Source organism: Artibeus jamaicensis, unplaced genomic scaffold (genome assembly GCF_021234435.1).
Source record: "Artibeus jamaicensis isolate MK-2021 breed Jamaican fruit bat unplaced genomic scaffold, CSHL_Jam_final scaffold_916, whole genome shotgun sequence".
Taxonomy (NCBI): domain Eukaryota; kingdom Metazoa; phylum Chordata; class Mammalia; order Chiroptera; family Phyllostomidae; genus Artibeus; species Artibeus jamaicensis.
In genome coordinates, this window is record NW_026522059.1 from 66,637,802 (window position 1) to 66,655,887 (window position 18,086).

At 40.6% G+C, this 18,086-nt stretch overlaps 1 protein-coding gene and 1 long non-coding RNA gene across 2 annotated transcripts; one reads left to right on the forward strand and one right to left on the reverse strand.

Annotated features, from left to right (window-relative positions):
• The first annotated feature begins 504 nt into the window (after positions 1-504).
• On the forward strand, positions 505-9,098 carry CA3 (carbonic anhydrase 3). The gene is made up of 7 exons (XM_037137053.2): positions 505-559; positions 1,262-1,459; positions 3,555-3,673; positions 5,312-5,404; positions 6,386-6,448; positions 7,399-7,554; positions 8,919-9,098. The coding sequence occupies exons 1-7, from the start codon at positions 526-528 to the stop codon at positions 9,036-9,038; spliced, it is 783 nt and encodes a 260-aa protein (XP_036992948.1). The 5' UTR covers positions 505-525; the 3' UTR covers positions 9,039-9,098.
• On the reverse strand, positions 3,715-18,079 carry LOC128626750 (uncharacterized). The gene is made up of 3 exons (XR_008390798.1): positions 17,411-18,079; positions 5,285-5,398; positions 3,715-3,762 (listed from the first exon to the last, which is right to left on the reverse strand). It is a non-coding gene; the product is annotated as an uncharacterized LOC128626750 (long non-coding RNA).
• Positions 18,080-18,086: the final 7 nt, after the last annotated feature.

An 18,086-nucleotide genomic window follows, 5' to 3' on the forward strand; every position in this document is an offset into this window, starting at 1 on the left:
AAGGATAACAGAGTTGGGGACCTGCCCTACCAACCCTCCCTCCCATCAGTGTTCCTAGAACTTTCCAAGTCGCCTGCACGGGAGGCTCGCACCCGCCAGGCAAGCCTATTCCTTCCAGCAGGCTTCACAGGGTAGGGGGAACGCGCAGCTACTTCCAGGGTAGCCCTCAGCGCCCCCGGGGGTCTTAAGTGAAGGCTAAGCATGGCGATGACACTCTGTCCCTCCCCAAAAAGTAATGCAACGGGGGACATGGGGGACCAGGCAAAAGGCATCACAGATCCAGGGGACGAGTCAGGAGGGAAGTGGCATTCGGGACCTCCACCCACCCCACCAGACAGCTGTCTAGCCTTTGTCATTCAATGGCCTCCCCGACACCGCCTCCAGAATATCACTCCAACCAGTTTAGCCTCCTGCCCCCACACTAACCTAATAAGGCCATGAGGGGGTGTGGAGACTTGTATAAAAGGCGCTGCTCGTGCGGGGACTCCGCAGAGCAGGCAGGAGCCGCCCGGCAAGAGGACGATCATGGCCAAGGAGTGGGGCTACGCCAGCCACAATGGTGAGTCCCCGACGTGCCTGAGGCGCACTGCATTGCACAGAGAGTGGACAACTACAGAAAACACCGTGGGGGAAGGGTTTGGATTGGACTTTCACAGCACACTTACCCAGTGCCAAAGCCGCAGACCCTTCCTTCCTTTTGTCTTGGAAGTTCTCCCTAGTGTAGAGTTGCTATTACTTTAAGAGAGAACTAGGCTCACAGAGGCTGGGTAACTGACAAGAGCACACATCCTCTGAGAAGTCAATCATCACAGGTCCAGTTCTGAGTGTCCCTAAAATTCCTGGCATTGGAGGGGCCCTCACCTCTCCGAGTCTGGTGCAGGTGTAGGAGCCCCTTCTCTGCCTGCAGCAGAGATAATGCCCACATAGGATAATACCCATCTGCCACAAGGTAATGCTCTGAAAACCACCTGTGGTCAGTACTTTTCTTTCAGCTGGATGACAGAAGATGGATTTGGTCAAAGTAGGGGTGAAGTCCATTTCAAAAAGAAGCTTTTTGAGACTGTATTCTTGAGCAAGCAGAGGGAAGGCAAGGAGTTAGAGTCTTCAGGTATACTAGTAACACACTTGTCTCACACTCCAAACCTTGGGTTGCCCCATCTGAAATCCAAAAACTTGTATACTCACTGCAGGTTTAATCAACTAGCAAATGATTTTGGATTGTGCTACTGAATTAATAAATCCCCTCAACTTGATGTCATAGGTCCTGACCACTGGCATGAGCTTTACCCAAATGCCAAGGGAGATAATCAGTCACCCATCGAGCTGCATACTAAGGACATTAAGTATGACCCTTCTCTGCTGCCATGGTCAGTTTCTTATGACCCTGGCTCTTGCAAGACCATCCTCAACAATGGGAAAACCTGCAGGGTTGTGTTTGATGATACTTTCGATCGTTCAAGTAAGTATGACCCTCAGATTGAGTACATGGAGGTTTCAACATCAGTACAGGCAAATGTAACTTATCGCACAGTCACAGAGTTAGTGGGGAGAGGGGATATTTCATCTCTGAAAGTGGAGACAATATTTTGGCTTTGCTCTGGTTTTGAAGAAGTACATGTGTGCACTGAAAAGGGATGTGCCCCCCATGGCATTTTGCTGCTGCAGCATGGCTTATGCCCAGGGTAAAAGTTGCTTGCACCCCTGAGATGGAGATGGGTAAGGAGGTAGTGGCACTGAGCTGAGGTGAGTGCTGAGTGTTCTCCATGCTCTGATGGCCCACACTCAAGACTTCTTCCCAAGTTTGGCAGAGATTCCATTCTACAAAGCAGGGGACATAACAAAGAAACAAAGTGGGTCATACTTCCCCTGGTGTGTAGTGGGGGCCAATCTGGGGAGGGAACAGGGCCATTGTATTAATTAAATAAGGGCAAGAAGACTTATCCTCAATGCTTTATCAGGGCTTATCTAATTAATCTTTTTGGTGAGTGTTTTTGAAGTATTTGACAATTTCTTTTTGTGTTTGTGGAAAAATGAAAACTCACATGTTTACAAGAAACTCTTTATTTTACCTATACTATTAAGCAAATCAGGGAAATAAAAACACATTAATTAGAAATGCATTATTTCTCTGTACATAAGGTAAGAATATTCCTTGAATATTTTTGTGCTTGATGTACACTAATATATCTTATAACATCTTATAATGTTTGTAAAAAAGCTTAAATTATTCTTATTGATGTACATAAATGAATATTCTAAATGATGTCATAAAGAATAATAGTCATAATTCTAAGTCAGGAATATCATAGAAATTTGTATTTTCTTAAGCAATAATGTCATATTGCTATCTGTTACTTTTTTCTCCCTTCTCTATGTAAATCAAGTTCCATTTTGAAGGATAAACATCAAAATTAAACAGTATCTATTAAGTTGGACCACATGGAAATGCCATTGTGGTAAGCAAAAATCATGTAGTTAATTCTAATAAATTGGACTCATGAGATAATGACTGTTCCTATTGGTTGGACAAGAAAATGCAATAAATCAAGCCACTCATTTCTACGTGAATAAGCTCATTTGAGCCACAATTTATTGTTTCAGAAGTATGTATACTGTGGTTTCAGTGGGTCGGTCACCTCAGCACTGATAGGTAATAAGTTCTTTCTAGAACTGAATTCTATTTTGATCCAGCTTATACTGCTAAATCTTGATTTTTAAGGTTTCTGGATAGTTTCCAACATCATTTAAGAAATATTTCAACCTCTAAATCACTCCCCAAGCTGAGTGACATGATACCAAATTAAGTGACAGGTTTGAGGTATCCAGACAACAAGTTCCAATTCATGCTACCAAGAATTATTTAGTTTAGCTGTCCACACTGATTGATTTCCTGGGAAACTTTTGACTTTCCCATTTCATCTTATCCAAACAGACATAGTTTAAATTAGACATGGGCGAAAGCTCTTCCTTGGAATCTTAAAACAAAGTATAGTTAGTTGGACACAAGGTGCAGAGAAAGAATTTACATTTTCTCAGTGCTTGCCATGCTGGGCACTGTGATGAACAGTTAAAGTCCTTAATCTCATTTAATCTTCAGAGCAGCTCAGAAAGGTTAGTATTATTATCATCTTCATGGAGATATAAAAACAGGTTCATAGAAATTTAGCAACCTGCCTCAGGGCACACAACTATCGAGGTGTGGACAACATCTGGAACCTAATCTGTCAGGCTCTCAAATGTGAGTCACATCTTCCCACTGCACCATGTGACCAACCCACGATTTAGTTTTCTATATCTTTACTGTTCATTTGTTATATTACTTTTATTTTCATAATGTTAAATTGACATTTTAAAATAATAAAATGAGCAAACAAATAAGACATAAGGGAGAGACCACTGACTTTGAGGTATCCCCAAACTTTCTTTTGTGAGAAAGGGGCCAATGTGTGGCCCACCCATATGCCCATCATGCCTTGTCCATCAGAGCACATGTTTAAAGTGGGGATCAGGAAGGGGGGTGAGTTCACTGTTGAACCATCTTCTCTGAATCACAGTGCTGAGGGGTGGTCCTCTCAGTGGACCCTACCGGCTCCGCCAGTTCCACCTGCACTGGGGTTCCTCTGATGATCACGGCTCTGAGCACACTGTGGATGGAGTCAAGTATGCAGCAGAGGTAGGAGGCACAGCTGTCACTTACTTTGGGGCTCACACAGTGAGGAATGTAAAAGCCATGAAGCTGCATCCACCACTTCTGCATCAAGCCTGTAGTTGTGAAAGGAGCTGTAATCATTGCAGCAGGAGCCAAAGCTGCCCAACATTCTAGGCTAGACAGTTAAGGGAGGACAGGGCCATCAGCACCATGGGGGAAGGCTTTTGAGGTTATTTTAAGAACTTGAATAGCAGGCAAATAGAAAAATAAAAGACCGGGGCCCCAAAGAGACTGAAAAGATAAAGGTAACTAACACTTACTAAGTGCTTACAAGAATTAACTTGTATGATCCTCTCAGCAACTCTACAAAACAGGTTATAAATGAAAAAAGCGAGGCACAGACAAGTCACCTAGCCAAGGAGTGCTAGACCTAGGGCTCTGCCTTATGCATACAGGCATCTGAATTTATTCTCTTGTCCAGTACCCTAAGCTGCCTTTCTTTTTAAGGAATGTAGTGCTTTAAAAATAGCATTCAGTAATTTTGACTAGTGCTCATTTTCTTGTCTCTTAAAGAAGAGTGTGCATAACTGTGTATGTGATTATACATACACATATTTATTCACACATTTAGATACACACAAAAGTTAATATGAGGAAATACTACCCTTTGTCTCAGTTAACCCATTTAAAAAAGCATGATTTGTAGCTCAGCTTAAGGCAACAAATTCCAAGGAATTAAGACTATAACCTCCTGCATGTTCTCTCCATAAAGCCAAGTCTTTAAGAGATTACAAGTGCCCAGGGGGTGAGCATCATGCCATTTTTCTCACTCTACTCTTTCCTCAGGCGGGCTCCAGTCAGCATAGGAATTTAGGAGCACTATGCACACTTTCTTAGACAGCTGAATTGTTGGTTAAGCCAACTCTGGAAGACCCTAAATAGTTCCCCGTGGAAATCCCATTTCTCCACAGCTCATCTGTAGAGCCAGAGGCAGGACAGATTAACTATGGTGAATGTCTCTAAACATCTTCCTCTATTGTTGAACAGCTTTGTATGTTTCTTACAAATGTGTCCAAGGTTTGCAGTTTGACCTCTGTGCATGGAGTTATCTCACACTTTGACTTTGAACAGAATAGTTTTAATTGCTATGAACTATTGTATTTTCTTGCCATTCTATATAGCTCAATATGGGCCTCTGACTAATTTAACTGGTGCCTACATTCTAAATTGGGATTTGGTTATCATTGGCTGCGAAAAGGAAGTAGATATAAAAATGCTCATGTCCCTCTTTTTTCCTCCCCTGCTTCTTAATGAATTGTGACTTTAGGATGTTAGCAGATTCCTGTTTTGTAGCTCTGTGTTTCACTGGTTCAGAAAAAAAAGTAATGCTATGCAAAACTAAAACAAGTCTTTGGGTTAAAAGTTCAATTTTTATTCATTGTTTATTACAAAGTCCTAAATCTATTTACCCTAATTTTATATATATTTGAAACCATTAAAATATCACTAAAATATTGCATGTTAATATTTAGAATTTTGTCACCATCTATGAAAGCATTTGGCAACCTTAGACTGAATAATTATTGAGTTTTTTGTGAATAGTTTGATGCTTGCTTCCTCCCACTAGGAATTTACCTTACAACATGCATTCTGTGTTTCCAGCTGCATTTGGTTCACTGGAATCCAAAGTACAATACGTTTGCAGAAGCTCTGAAGCAACCCGATGGAACAGCTGTGGTTGGCATTTTTCTGAAGGTGAGGTAAAAATTGATATGTTATTTATTCTCAAATTGACTTCCTTACCCAAGCTTAGGATAGCATGAGTTTCACTCCCTCCTTTTGTTTAAAGGGGAGAAAAGTGAATTTCAGTATTCATTTAACTAATTAAGGTATGTCTGTTAAGATCAGCTCAAAATGTTTGCTTTCTCTTAAAAATGTACCTTTTGTTTTATTTCTCAAGTTGTAGATCCATAGAGTGCATGTGGGTAGGGTGGGCCAAGGTCAAGTTTTTGAAGGTACTCACTGTGGTGTTGATGAGGGCAGGACCCATTATTCTTTCCCACTATTCATACCCATTGCCCTGGAGATAGGTATGAACCAACAAAGGAGTTGTTGGGGATGCTGTGATACCCAGGGCCTGGCTGCACATTCCTGTGGTTTAGTGTGGCCACTGACCTCATGGTCCCAGCTGAGACAGCACAGGGAATATGTGTGTTGTTGAGCCAGCATTGGTTTGAGAGGACTTAGTATCATCAACACAAGAATTTAGTGGTAACATAATCTAGATTGTAAACTAGGAGTGAAAAATCTACCTTCTTTCTTTTCAAATGACTTAATCTGTCTTACATTCTTAATTCACTGGGTCATTTCCCTGCTTCAATTCAACACAACAGGAAGTGGAGTAGATCTGAGTGAAAAGACAGTGAGTTTAATTGTAGATACCTTGAGTCCATCCTAGTTGTAATTCTATTTTTTTAAAAAATTGAATGACTTTGAAGAGAAGGTAAAGGACATAGAAGCAGATCAACATGTAATTTTGTGGTTCTGTACTTTAGAGGCTTGGAGTCCAAGTTTAGTTCAGCAAATATGTACTCTAAAATTTAGGGAGAGATGTAAACTTATGTTTTTGCTTATAAAACACTGGCTGCAGATAGATGGACCAAAACTGGTTTTTAAGAGAATACCAAATTATAGAGAAGGAAAAAATGTAATTAGTGTTTTTCTATTTTCTTACAGATAGGACGTGAGAAGGGCGAATTCCAGCTGATTCTTGATGCACTGGATAAAATTAAAACAAAGGTAAAAAAATATTCACTTTTCCTCTAAGGTCAGAAAGCAAGGTCTGTTAATTTTTTCTTTTTACATTTCAAGTGTATTTCTTTCATCTAAAGTGTGTTACTAAGTTTGATGAATATGCTAAGCACATATATAAAAATACATGACATTATATTTGTGTGCTTATAGTTTTTAAAGCAATTTCACATGCATAAGCTTATTTAATGCTCACTGTCAGTCTGTCAGATAATTACTTTCACAGTAAAGTGGATGAAAGTGGTCATCCACCAGTATATGCACACACACCACATACATGTGCATACCACATTAATACACACTATATTGCACACACACACTACATACTAGAGGCACACACATGCATACATACCATATGTACAAACATGCACATATACCTACAGCACATGGACATATACATTTGTAGAGGTAACATGTTTGGCTCTTGAGGTTGCCCTTTCTCTCTTGGGCAGCACCTATATATTTTTCACTTTAACCACAGACTCTTCTAATTAACAGACTTATTTTAATTATCTTTGGGACTGTTATAATCAAATACTAGTACTTTTTACCACCATAGAAAGTAAATATTCAGTATCAATATAAATGTGAGCCAGTTTTTTATCATTAAGACCAAAAGCATTACTGATATGATTTATTTCTTTTGTGTTTTAGATATGTTTCTCCTTTTTGTTGTGATAGAATTACAGTTCTATTGACAGTTAAAAAGGAATAAATATTACAATGACTGTCCCAGATAAAGTCAGACCACACAGGCATGCTTTCCCCTTCGCTCTTTATCTGAAAGACATGCACTTAGTTTAAAAGTTCCATTTTCTCTAATGCCTTTGAATATATTATGACAAATACTGTGGTGATGGCCTTGGGGAGGGTGGTATGAGTGCTCATAGCACCCATTTATCTCACCTTCCTACCTTACCTGCCCATCTGCTCTGCAGGGCAAGGAGGCACCCTTCACAAACTTTGATCCATCCTGCCTGTTCCCCGCCTGTAGAGACTACTGGACCTATCATGGCTCCTTCACCACACCACCCTGTGAGGAGTGCATTGTGTGGCTATTGCTAAAGGAACCTCTAACCGTGAGCTCCGACCAGGTGAGGTATGCATAGGACTCATTACTGGCTGGCTCCATGGAAACATATACCAAATTGAAAGTATCCAGCTGCCTCACAGATGCTCACAGAGTAGCTCTACATGAGAGGTTTCATAAGTGGCCCTGGTAGTTACAGTGAGCCTGTTCAACTTCCTACAACTTGACTTCCTAAGGGTACCAGGATAATACACATTGTTTCAAGGGGGTTATCATGCTGAATGATGACCAAGTTTATCCTCTTGAAACACTTAAGGGTTTTGATTAACCAGTTAGTCTTTGTTAATTTGGCAGCAACCAAGTACAGAACACTGGTTAGGAAATGGGAGGGCAACTCCCGGCCTAGGGAGAAGGGTGCCAATGAAAGAGATTTGTCATTCTATGAGGTGTATTCTGTTTCTTCAATCTTACAGGTAAGTACACTGAAACTCAGAGAAGGTAAGTAATTTGCTCATGGTCATAAAACCAAGTGCAGAGATGGAGATTCTACCTCTGGTCTGTCTGCTTCTAGTTCCTTTGACTTCTCTGTTCAGTCCTCCCTTCTTACTATTCATCTAAAGAATGCCCTGGTAACATATATTAAAGAAACTCTCAAGAAAAGACTTGGAGAAAAGGAGTGGGCAGGGAAATGGAGAAGAGCAGATTAAAGCAGGTGGACAGCACACAGACTGGAACCTCAGTAGGTAATGTCTAATAGTCAATTCAGTTCCCAGAGTCCCTGTCCCTAACACAGATGCTTCTTTATTTCTACGACTTGTGGACTCATATACACATGGTCATTTTTATCATCAAACCAGGTTTAACCATTAGGTTCACCGGTATAAATATTTTAAAAGAGAAATGAAATTATCTTAAGGAGAAAAGCTGAAAGTGTTTTTATGCAGAAATATAGCATTACTGGTAAGAATTTCCTAAATTCTTTTCCCTTAAGATCATCTATCATCTGCAAATTTAAAATGTGGCATGACTGTCATTTCTTACTGCCCTTTAAAACATAACCAGTGAATGCCATTTACTTACATGTATTATTTGCACCAACACTGTCCGCCCTCCTATATGAGGTATATACTCCACATTGAACAGTCAGATGAAAAGAATTGTTTCAGAATTCAGGAGGAAAGGCTGGAGGGCATGGCAGGGCAATTCAGGAGGGCATGGCAGTCCTGTATTTAAAAAAGTCTTTTTACATAAAAATAAAAGGTCTATATCACCAGGAATGGGTCTTCTGGTAACTCTGTACTGAACAAGGGGAGCATGTATTGTGGGTTGCTTGTCTTATTTAAAAACTATCAGTTCATAACTCTGTCTCACACACTTATGTCCACTTGGTCCAATGTGGACCTGACCACCTTCTCTTGCCCCTTGTAGATGGCCAAGCTGCGCAGCCTCCTGTCCAGTGCTGAGAACGAGCCCCCGGTTCCCTTGGTGGGGAACTGGCGCCCCCCACAGCCCATCAAGGGCAGGGTGGTGAGATCCTCCTTCAAATGAGCCCTCACAGGAAGGGAAACCTGCCCTGGAGAGCTTGGTTCCTGGCCTACTTTCGGTGCTCTTTACTCCAAGTGTATTTCAGTTTCCACATTGAGCAATGAATGAAAGAGATGCAATCACCAAAAAACCAAAGTTACTGATGACAGGGTTGAATAAGAAAACATCTGGCATTTGTAATAATCACCTTTCTTATAAACGTAGCATTCACAGTAAGGTTTCAAAGAAGATGAAACAGAGTAGAGATACAGAAAAAGGGCTGTTGGGCACCATTTTTCTTTCATCACAAATTTCACAAAACTTCAATTTCACTATTTTCATATTGTGCATTGTAGATATTAATGAAATTGTGAATAATGCTATATGTAGGTATAGAGGTGTATGGAAATCATCTGACAATTAACCATAAGCAAATATAACTGATTATGGACACCAAGGATTGAGATGATAAATGTCTTAACACAAATAAAACCAACAAGAGGTCCACGATGTATTAAAATTCTAGATCCTGTAAAAATGACCTGGTTTTGATTATCAGTGAAAGGAAAATACATCTGACCAGGGGTTTAAGAAAAAAATATGATCTGGTGTTTGAATTTTTTCTTCATAAGTATGGTTGACTTTATCCTAATATTTTCTTTTACCTGAAGGAGGGCCATTTATTTTTAACTTTACTACTTTGATTTTTGCATGCTTATTAAAATAAAACTTCCTCTGCTATCTTTCTAATCTGAGAGTGGAGTTAATAATTCCTGGTGCATGCAAGAGTGAACGCCTGAACTCATAGTAAGGCAAATGGGCTGATCATCTAAACTAATAAAGACTTGAATGCAGAGTTCAGTGTTGTGATTTTTTAAATAAAAAGAGATAGCACATGACAAGGCAGAGTAAAACTAAGAATGGCAAACTTTGTACATCTGTGTTGATAACTGAGAGGTGACAATAATGAACCCAAAGTCTGAGTTGAATTGGATGACACCTCCCCCTCAGACCAGTGAAGGCAGTTGGTGGAAGCCTTCCAAGGAAGTTGCAGACAAAAAATGGGACATGTGGCCATGAATCTGAGAGTGCACAGTAGTCTCCATCCTGAAAGCCGGTTTAGGATTTGAGATTCATATCACAGGTGCTCTGGAAGGACAGGGAATAACCCTGGTCCAAACACATCAAAAGACCATCCACTTCAACCTTCAGAACATTTACTGTCTTTAGACATGAAGTCTAACATCGCGGTTAGTGGCTTTGATATGTGTTTCATCACCTCACTGGCTGGTATGCTAACTTACTTTAAAAAACAGCAGCAACTTGTTACTCTGCAGAATGAAGTGGCATTGGGTCAGGAGAGTCCTGTGAGGCTGGAAGTCAGGTGACAAGAGTCCTGGGAGTTGAAAGTAATTTAATAGATCATCTTTTTGGTGAAACTAAAATAGATTGGTCGGTGAGAACTGGATGTGTTAATTAAATCTCTTGAAATTAGGAGGTGTGATGCTTTCATTAATTGGTGGTGATACACAGCTGATTCTCTTTCAAGTAGTCTTTTCATAGTCATGCTGGAGTGCTATATGTCCAGCATATACCCCATGTAAGACACAAACATAGTGTCAGCCAGAAAGGTTCAATTGTGCAGGCTCCACAGGCTAGAATAGTTTTAAGAGAAAAATCTGTTCAGGGTAGCCATCTCCCTGGTCCATGAGCTCCATCAGGTATAGATATGAGTCTGGACACTGACATTCCCCTTATTCTCTAGTACTGTGCCTTGGACTTAGTACACATTCAATAAATATTCAGTGAGTAAATGATGAACCCAGGACAAATACCTTCTTGAACAAAATATTGCTTGACATGATTGAAACTTACTGGTTTTGCTCATCTTAGTTTAGTTCTTTTTGGAAAATGATTTCTTTAGGTTCAGGCATTAGCTTTCCAGTAAAACATTATCCCCCATTAGTGTGGGTCATTACTAAATGCCCACAACTGTCAAAACTTCTTCCCAACTACTTCCTGGGCTCAAACTGCTGAGTCCTTTGGAATACAGTATTCTTATGCTGTATATTATATACTACATGCTATATATTATATAAAGTATCCATTCAAATGCTGAGGCCACACTTTGTCCTCATTCAGTGGGGGCAATTTTCCTGGTTGTGTGCAGGCTTCCAAACAATGGTATTTCAGATGCACACAGCGCCCAGGAAATTGAGGCTAGGAGCTTCTGGGATGACCAGGTGTCTGCATCGGTCACCTTCTGTTCTGCAGAGTAGAATCACTGCAGGTATTTTTAAATTTCAACATAGGACAGAAACTAATTGGAACTGTGTCATAATATTTAGATGATTATATCCTTAGAAGTCTGTGAGTAGGCCATCAGAATTAACAATTTGTTGAATTTGAGCACTGCTAGTTTCCAGGGTGCAACTTTTAATGGGGAGATGATATATTTATGAAGTGATAAGTGACTCTCCAGGACCACTTATCCAAAATTCTTTGTGTTTGTGCAGATGATCAGAATGTGTTCTATGCAGAACATGTAAGACTGCAGGTTTCAGGGTCTACCTGTGATTCCTTATCTAACTAAATAGTTGGAATTAACTCTAAACAAGCTGGAATGCGTGTGAAAAATCATTATGCCTATTATTCAAGTAAAAATGGAAAGAAATAAAATTTATCTAAAAGAAATTCATATGGCTCAAAACTACACATAGAAAAATTAATTATATGTCAGTTTCTCTTCTATTATCTGTTTATTTGGTATAAAAGAGGAATTCTAGAATGAGCATATTTTATTATTGTAGCAGAGGAAGAGTAAGTGAGAATGGTAAGAAAAAAGAATGATACATTTTTTCATATTTAATATATGCAAATTTAATTATTTTTAAAAACTAACCTAAGGCAGCACTTAAAGATAGAAATGAAGATCTCAAGGAGGGTTAGCAACAGGGGAGTGGGAGGAGGAGAAGGGGGGAGAAGGTACAGAAAATAAGTAGCATAGACAGTAGATAGAAAATAGATGGGGGGGCAAGAATAGCATGGGAAATATAGAATCTAAAGGACTTGAGACACATGGTCATAAACTAAAGGGGGGTAATGGTGGGGATGAGGGGTAGGGGGGGGGGGAATAAAGGGGGAATAGAACAACTGTAACAGCATAATCAATAAAAAAATTAAAAAAAAAAGAATAAACTTTTTGACACAATAAAAAAAAAAGGATTTAAAAAGCAAGTGAGACTGCAAGACCATGTTTGCAAGTTATTTTTATTTGGGTCACTAGATGGCAGCACAATAACTACAAAAATGCCTGAAATAAAAAGTCATGCTGTTTTATTGCTGTTAGTTTTAGAGCTATGGGGTTTGTTGTTCTATTCCTGAATACCTTATCTACTCTTCTCAAATACTTAGCCATTATATCTATCTACAAAGAAAAGGTGGTAAGGTATTGTTACATATTTTGAAGAATTTTAATAGTCAAAAATGAGTTCTGAGAGATTCAATGATAGTAATTATTAAACTAAAACTTAAATGCATGAGAAAGAAATGTTCTACAGCCCCTGTTCAGAACCCTGGGCTCAACTCTCATGCACATTCATTAAATGTGCATCCTCAGGCGTATTCATTTCCCCATGTCTCAGTTTCCCCATCTGTGAATAAGAAGGATGTATTACCTGTCCAGAGGGTTGTTTTAAGTATTAAACGAGTTAAGTAAATTAATACAAAACTCTTAGACTAGTTACTCTAGCAGATCATAAACTCAGTAGGAGTGAACAAGGATCTTTTGTACATTGATTGTACTTCAACTGAGAAAAGTTATAATGGTTCATTCAATACCTAAGATATTTTCTTTCCTTATGTATCTGTTAATAACATCATAAACCCTCATGTTGTCAATTTAGATAATACTGTAGGAGTTACTATAACAAGCTTTCCTAATGGACTCCTTTCTGTGCTTGTCATTTAAAAATAAGCCAATGACTTGTCCCATATAATGTGCCCAAACCAGAAACCAGCACAATGTTAGAGGGGTGGCCCAGGGAAGACTGGAAGATCTTCCTGAGGAAGGTTCTGCCCAGAGTCAACACCTTACCTGAGCACATGTACAGTGGACAAAACACCCAGAAAATAAACCTAGAATAGAGGTGAGATGACAGGTGTGACTTCTGTTTTAATGACTTCATTGTTGACTGGGCAGAACTTTGGTGCCCTGCACAAAGTAGAAAGTTATAATCATCATAACTATGGCAGGTCTCCTGCCATGAAATTAACTTGAGGCTTCTCTGGGCACATCAAAGAATCGGAATCCTGTGTGAGACAAACACATCAACCTGAGAGATGAGTTTATACTTTTGGAGATGACTCAATCCCATTGCACACACACAGACACAAAGACCAGGCATAAAATCCAGGATCGGGGGAAGACTGGGAGCTAATAAATTTGTTTGAATTTGAAGGTGCTTAGTGGCAGCCAGCTGACAACTTGACCAGGTAATAATCACAGGTAATCAGCAGGGGAGACAGCGAGTCTAAGGACTCTAAGAGTGTGGTCACAAGGGACCCCTGAATGCAGCAGCATAAAATCCAGTGATTTAAGAGCTAATTTTAGCCATGAGACTTGACTCTGAGCAGTAAACAATCAGATGCTCCCTTGTTTTTAAATTTTCCCCAGGTAGAGGAGGGGCCTAGGAGCTCAACAAAAATATTTTGGTTATTAAATGTTCATATTCTCTGTTTCAACATGTCTATAAATTTCTATCATACTCACTGAACTCATTTAAAATTTGAATGGTTCCTAACACATTTGTTCAAGGGGCTTCTTTCCTCCAAGGACACTTAACTCCCATTAAAGTATATTAGAAATGCAGTGTTTGAAAACTATGCAACCTTGACTCATAGAATTCACACTTCTGCTCTCGGGTGTGAATGGCTTGATGGGATACTTGAGGCAGACACTAGGACACGTGGAGTGATCAGGGTGCAAGGAGAGGGCTTGTCTAGATAGGGAGATTGTGCAAGCCAAACAGGAGGCAGAAAGCAGGGCCCATCCTGGGAAGAACTAAGATCTAACTAAGCAAGAAGTGTGCAGGTAAAAAGTTAGTCATAAAGAGGCTACTCTTCAGTGAAGAGATAAAATTGGGTTATTGCACTGGAAACCAATTTTAGAAATAAGAATAATACTTTTAAATTCTACCTGTGATGTGAGTTGATGTGTGTGTGAGAGAGAGAAGTGAGCAATGAGGGTCAGATGGCTTTAAGAAGGTAAGGACTCTACCCTCCACCTGTCTTGTTAGGCTCCAGTACCTAACATAGCATCTGAAACCTAGTCAGTGCTCAAAAAGTATTTGTTGAATTGAAGGAGGAATGTGCAGATAGATGGACAGATGGATGAAGGAAGGAAGGAAAGGATGGATGGATGACGGATGGATAGATAAATCAATGAGGATCCTAAAGTGCCGAGTGGCACTCTAAGACTATGAGCTGGTATAAGCTCTCTCCCCACCCAGGAAAGTCAGAAGCGGACATCCCAAGAGTTCTTGGAGCAGCGATCCCAGGGGTTTCTACTGCTACCACCTAGGCTTCTCTGTAAAGAGACTGTGGATGGTAGAAGAGAATAGCTTAATATAGACCCAAATCCTGCCATTTACAAATTTAAATTTTAAAAATACATTTAACTTAGGATAGAAGACTCAGGCTTTAAAAATCTATAAAAGACATCCTCTACCCAGAAATTTATCTCCTTTAGCACCTGTGCTTCTACTTGCAAATCGAAGAGGCAGGTTGGCAATGAGCCTATGACACTAGACTCTGGTGGCAGTAATTGGCAGTTTATCCCTGACCTTGAACTTGGGTACTTTTTCCTCAGTTTTGTCACTTGTGACTTTTGCTCTCAATGTACTCAGCTTTGCGTCTGAAGATCCCACAGTAATTGATCACAGGTAATACAGATAAGTCTTCCTAACTCAAAGTCTTGTCATGGCCAGAGATATGCAAAGTAGAATGACTTTGAAAATTCAATAAGTATTTTCAACTAACACATTCCTCCCCACCCCAACCAACCAGATAGCCAATTCAGGTAAATTCCTGACCTCCACAAACAACACAGACTATATGCCACATATGTACTTGTGCACTTGTAAATACTACCTAGAGCTTATTTATCATATATAGTTGAGAATTACTTAGGGGGTAAAAAAAACATTTCACTCAAACAGTGAATTTACCAGAAATAAAACTCAGGGTTTATTTTGGGTGGTGGGAATGTTATTTTGTGGCTCACCTCATAACTTAATTACATTAACTGCATGCCTATTATAATTTTTAAAAATTTAAACAAGTATTTTAATATTTAATCAGAGGAGGTCTAATTTCTTCCTTTTAATTTGTTTTCTCTAACAAAGAGCTTGTTTTCAAGATGATAAGGTGTACTAAGCCTCTTGTGCAGAGAAACTTAATTGATATGAAACATTGATTAAGCCCCCAGAGGGGGACCATGTTCCAGAGGAGTTTGAAAATAACCACAAGATGTCAAAAAGAAAGTCTGCAACTTACTAAGAGAGTAGAGTTCTTAGTTGGGCAAAAGCATTCTGTATATAAATATATAACTTTATATATATAACTTTGATATATAACTTTAGAAGTACACACAAGTGACTTTAAAACCCTCTTATTGAGAGGATTTCATATTTTTCAAAGGTGTTTATGTGTAGAGTATGAACAAATAGAACAAAGTCAAGGAACTACTTAGAAATATCAAGGAGAAGAAGACATAGAAAAGGGTGACTTCTACATATTACTCTAGAGAAATTGCAGGAAACATGGCAGTCACGCCCAGAGGGAAGGGCTTATCAGGCATGACTTTGGTGCCCAGCACACTGGGCATGAGTACATGGTAAATGGTGATATCAGTGCCATAGGGAAGAAGGAACAGATAGCAGAGCCAAGGGCACAAGCAACCTGCAAAACGTGGCTCGGGTCTCTTGTGCTCCTTGGCCAACAATGACTCCACACTCTGTGGATGATGCAGGCTACTACGGCACAGGGTTAGAACATGAACCCCTATTATAGGGCTTAAAAAGAAATGACAGACACACAGTGCTATACCAGTATGTATGCATGTGTGTGTATATGTATATAGGCATACCTATGCCTCTATATGTATATGTGTATACATATATATATACATACAAAATATAAATAAGTAAACATATTTAGAGGATAAAAAAATCTGTAAGTAGAAGTACATTTATCTTCTTCCTGCTGGAGGAGAGTGTCCATAACCTGAACCCCAAAGGGTGAGCCTTCTGCTAACAAGACCAGGCTACAAGGTTCCCCTGCGGTTGGTAGTCTTGGTTCTGTTCTATTGGTCCTTCACAGCATGGGCCACTGTTTATTCACTGTCTTACTAAGCAGGGACTCACTGACAGTGGATCCAGAAGAACCTAAGTTGGGGAGGGAAAGGTTGTTTTGCCTCTCAGGTATGACATTGGCAAATCCTGACTCTTTTCCTTGATCAGGAGGAAACATTTACTTCTAATGCCCACATTTTTCCTTGCATGGAAAAGAGCTCAGTTGATCTTGTTTCTAAAAGGGAGTAAAAAATTCCCTATGCATGGTGGTAATTTATAAGCAAAAGAGAAGTTTCATCATGTGATGAAGTTACTACTAAATTAAGGAAATTGTGATGATTCCAGAAGGAAGGCCAGCATGGGAAGTGTGCACAAACACATGGCAATCTTAAGATGCAGAGGTGCCATTTTATGCTTTTCTATTGAATTCAACCAACAAAAGATGCCTGAGGGTATACCCTGGGAAATGCACCGTCCTAAGGCTCATATGTGAGCTGACACATAGGTAACTTTTTTCAGACTTTTTACAAAGGCATCCTTATAGAACAATATTCTTAAATGGGATTTTGATCTTGATGTCTTGATTTTGGATTGAATACTTTGTTTGAAGGACTGTCCTGTGCATTGCTGGGTGTTCAGCAGCACCCTGGACCAGCAGCACACACCCCCCTAGATGTGACAACCAAATGTCTCCAGACATTATCCACATTCTTTGTGGGGCAAAATTGCCTCCAGCTGAGAATCGGTGCTCTAAGACCAGGTGGACTTTCCTTCTTATTAAATTGTACTATTTCTTGCTGCCACATTTGGGAGCTTCGTGGAACATAAAATATTTAAAATGCATAAGTTTCATTTTTTTCTAGTGACATTTTCCCACTTATCTTTCCATTCCTGTTCTGATTAAACTTGAAACTGGGTAACAATATTTCAGTTCTTCAACTTCTCTTAAAAACTCAGTAGATTTAATTATAGAACGTTTAAATGTTTCTAGCTAACGCACCTTTAGAAACTACTACATAGTTAAAAGTCTGAAAAGCAATTTACCAAGGGCAGGTAACTTCATCTGCTTGTTGGACGCGGAATTAGTGCTGTCTCTGGCCGCTTCAGTAGTAAGGCGGGAGGGTGGTAGGAACCCCTAATAATGCTCAGTGCGTTTGCTAGGGCTGCCATGCAGAGCTCTGTATTCACATCCCTGACACGTGGGTGTCCATCACCCCTGGGCCTTCCTGGGTTTCCTTCCGCAGCCGGCCAGCGGGGGGCGCCGGGCTCTCAGCATCCAGACTCCGGGAACGCATCCCTGTAGTCCCAAGGTCACAGCTCCGGAAGGAGCTTCCCAGCTGAGGTGGGGACAAAGAGGGTGGCTCTAGAGGCTGAGACCCCAGTGCGGGTGGGGTCCACTAGGCTCGTTGCCAGGAATACCAGTCACAATGAGCCGGGGTGGAAAGGCGCGGGGCCCGGGGCCGCACAGTGGGCGCCGCCACTGGACTCAGCGCCGGGGAGGGAGGGTGAGCGTCGGAGCCCGCAGCCCCGCAAGACCCGGAGCTCGGAGCCTGTGCAGCCCAAGGACCCGGGCGCGGCCACGGGAGAAGTGAGTCCAGCGCAGCGAGCGCAACCAAAGGGCACTGTCCCCGCCCGCCCCGCCCGCCCCGTGCGCCGGAACTGCACGTCCGCCCTCACCTCCCCGCCACCGGGTCCTCCCGGCCCCCTCCCCGGACCACCC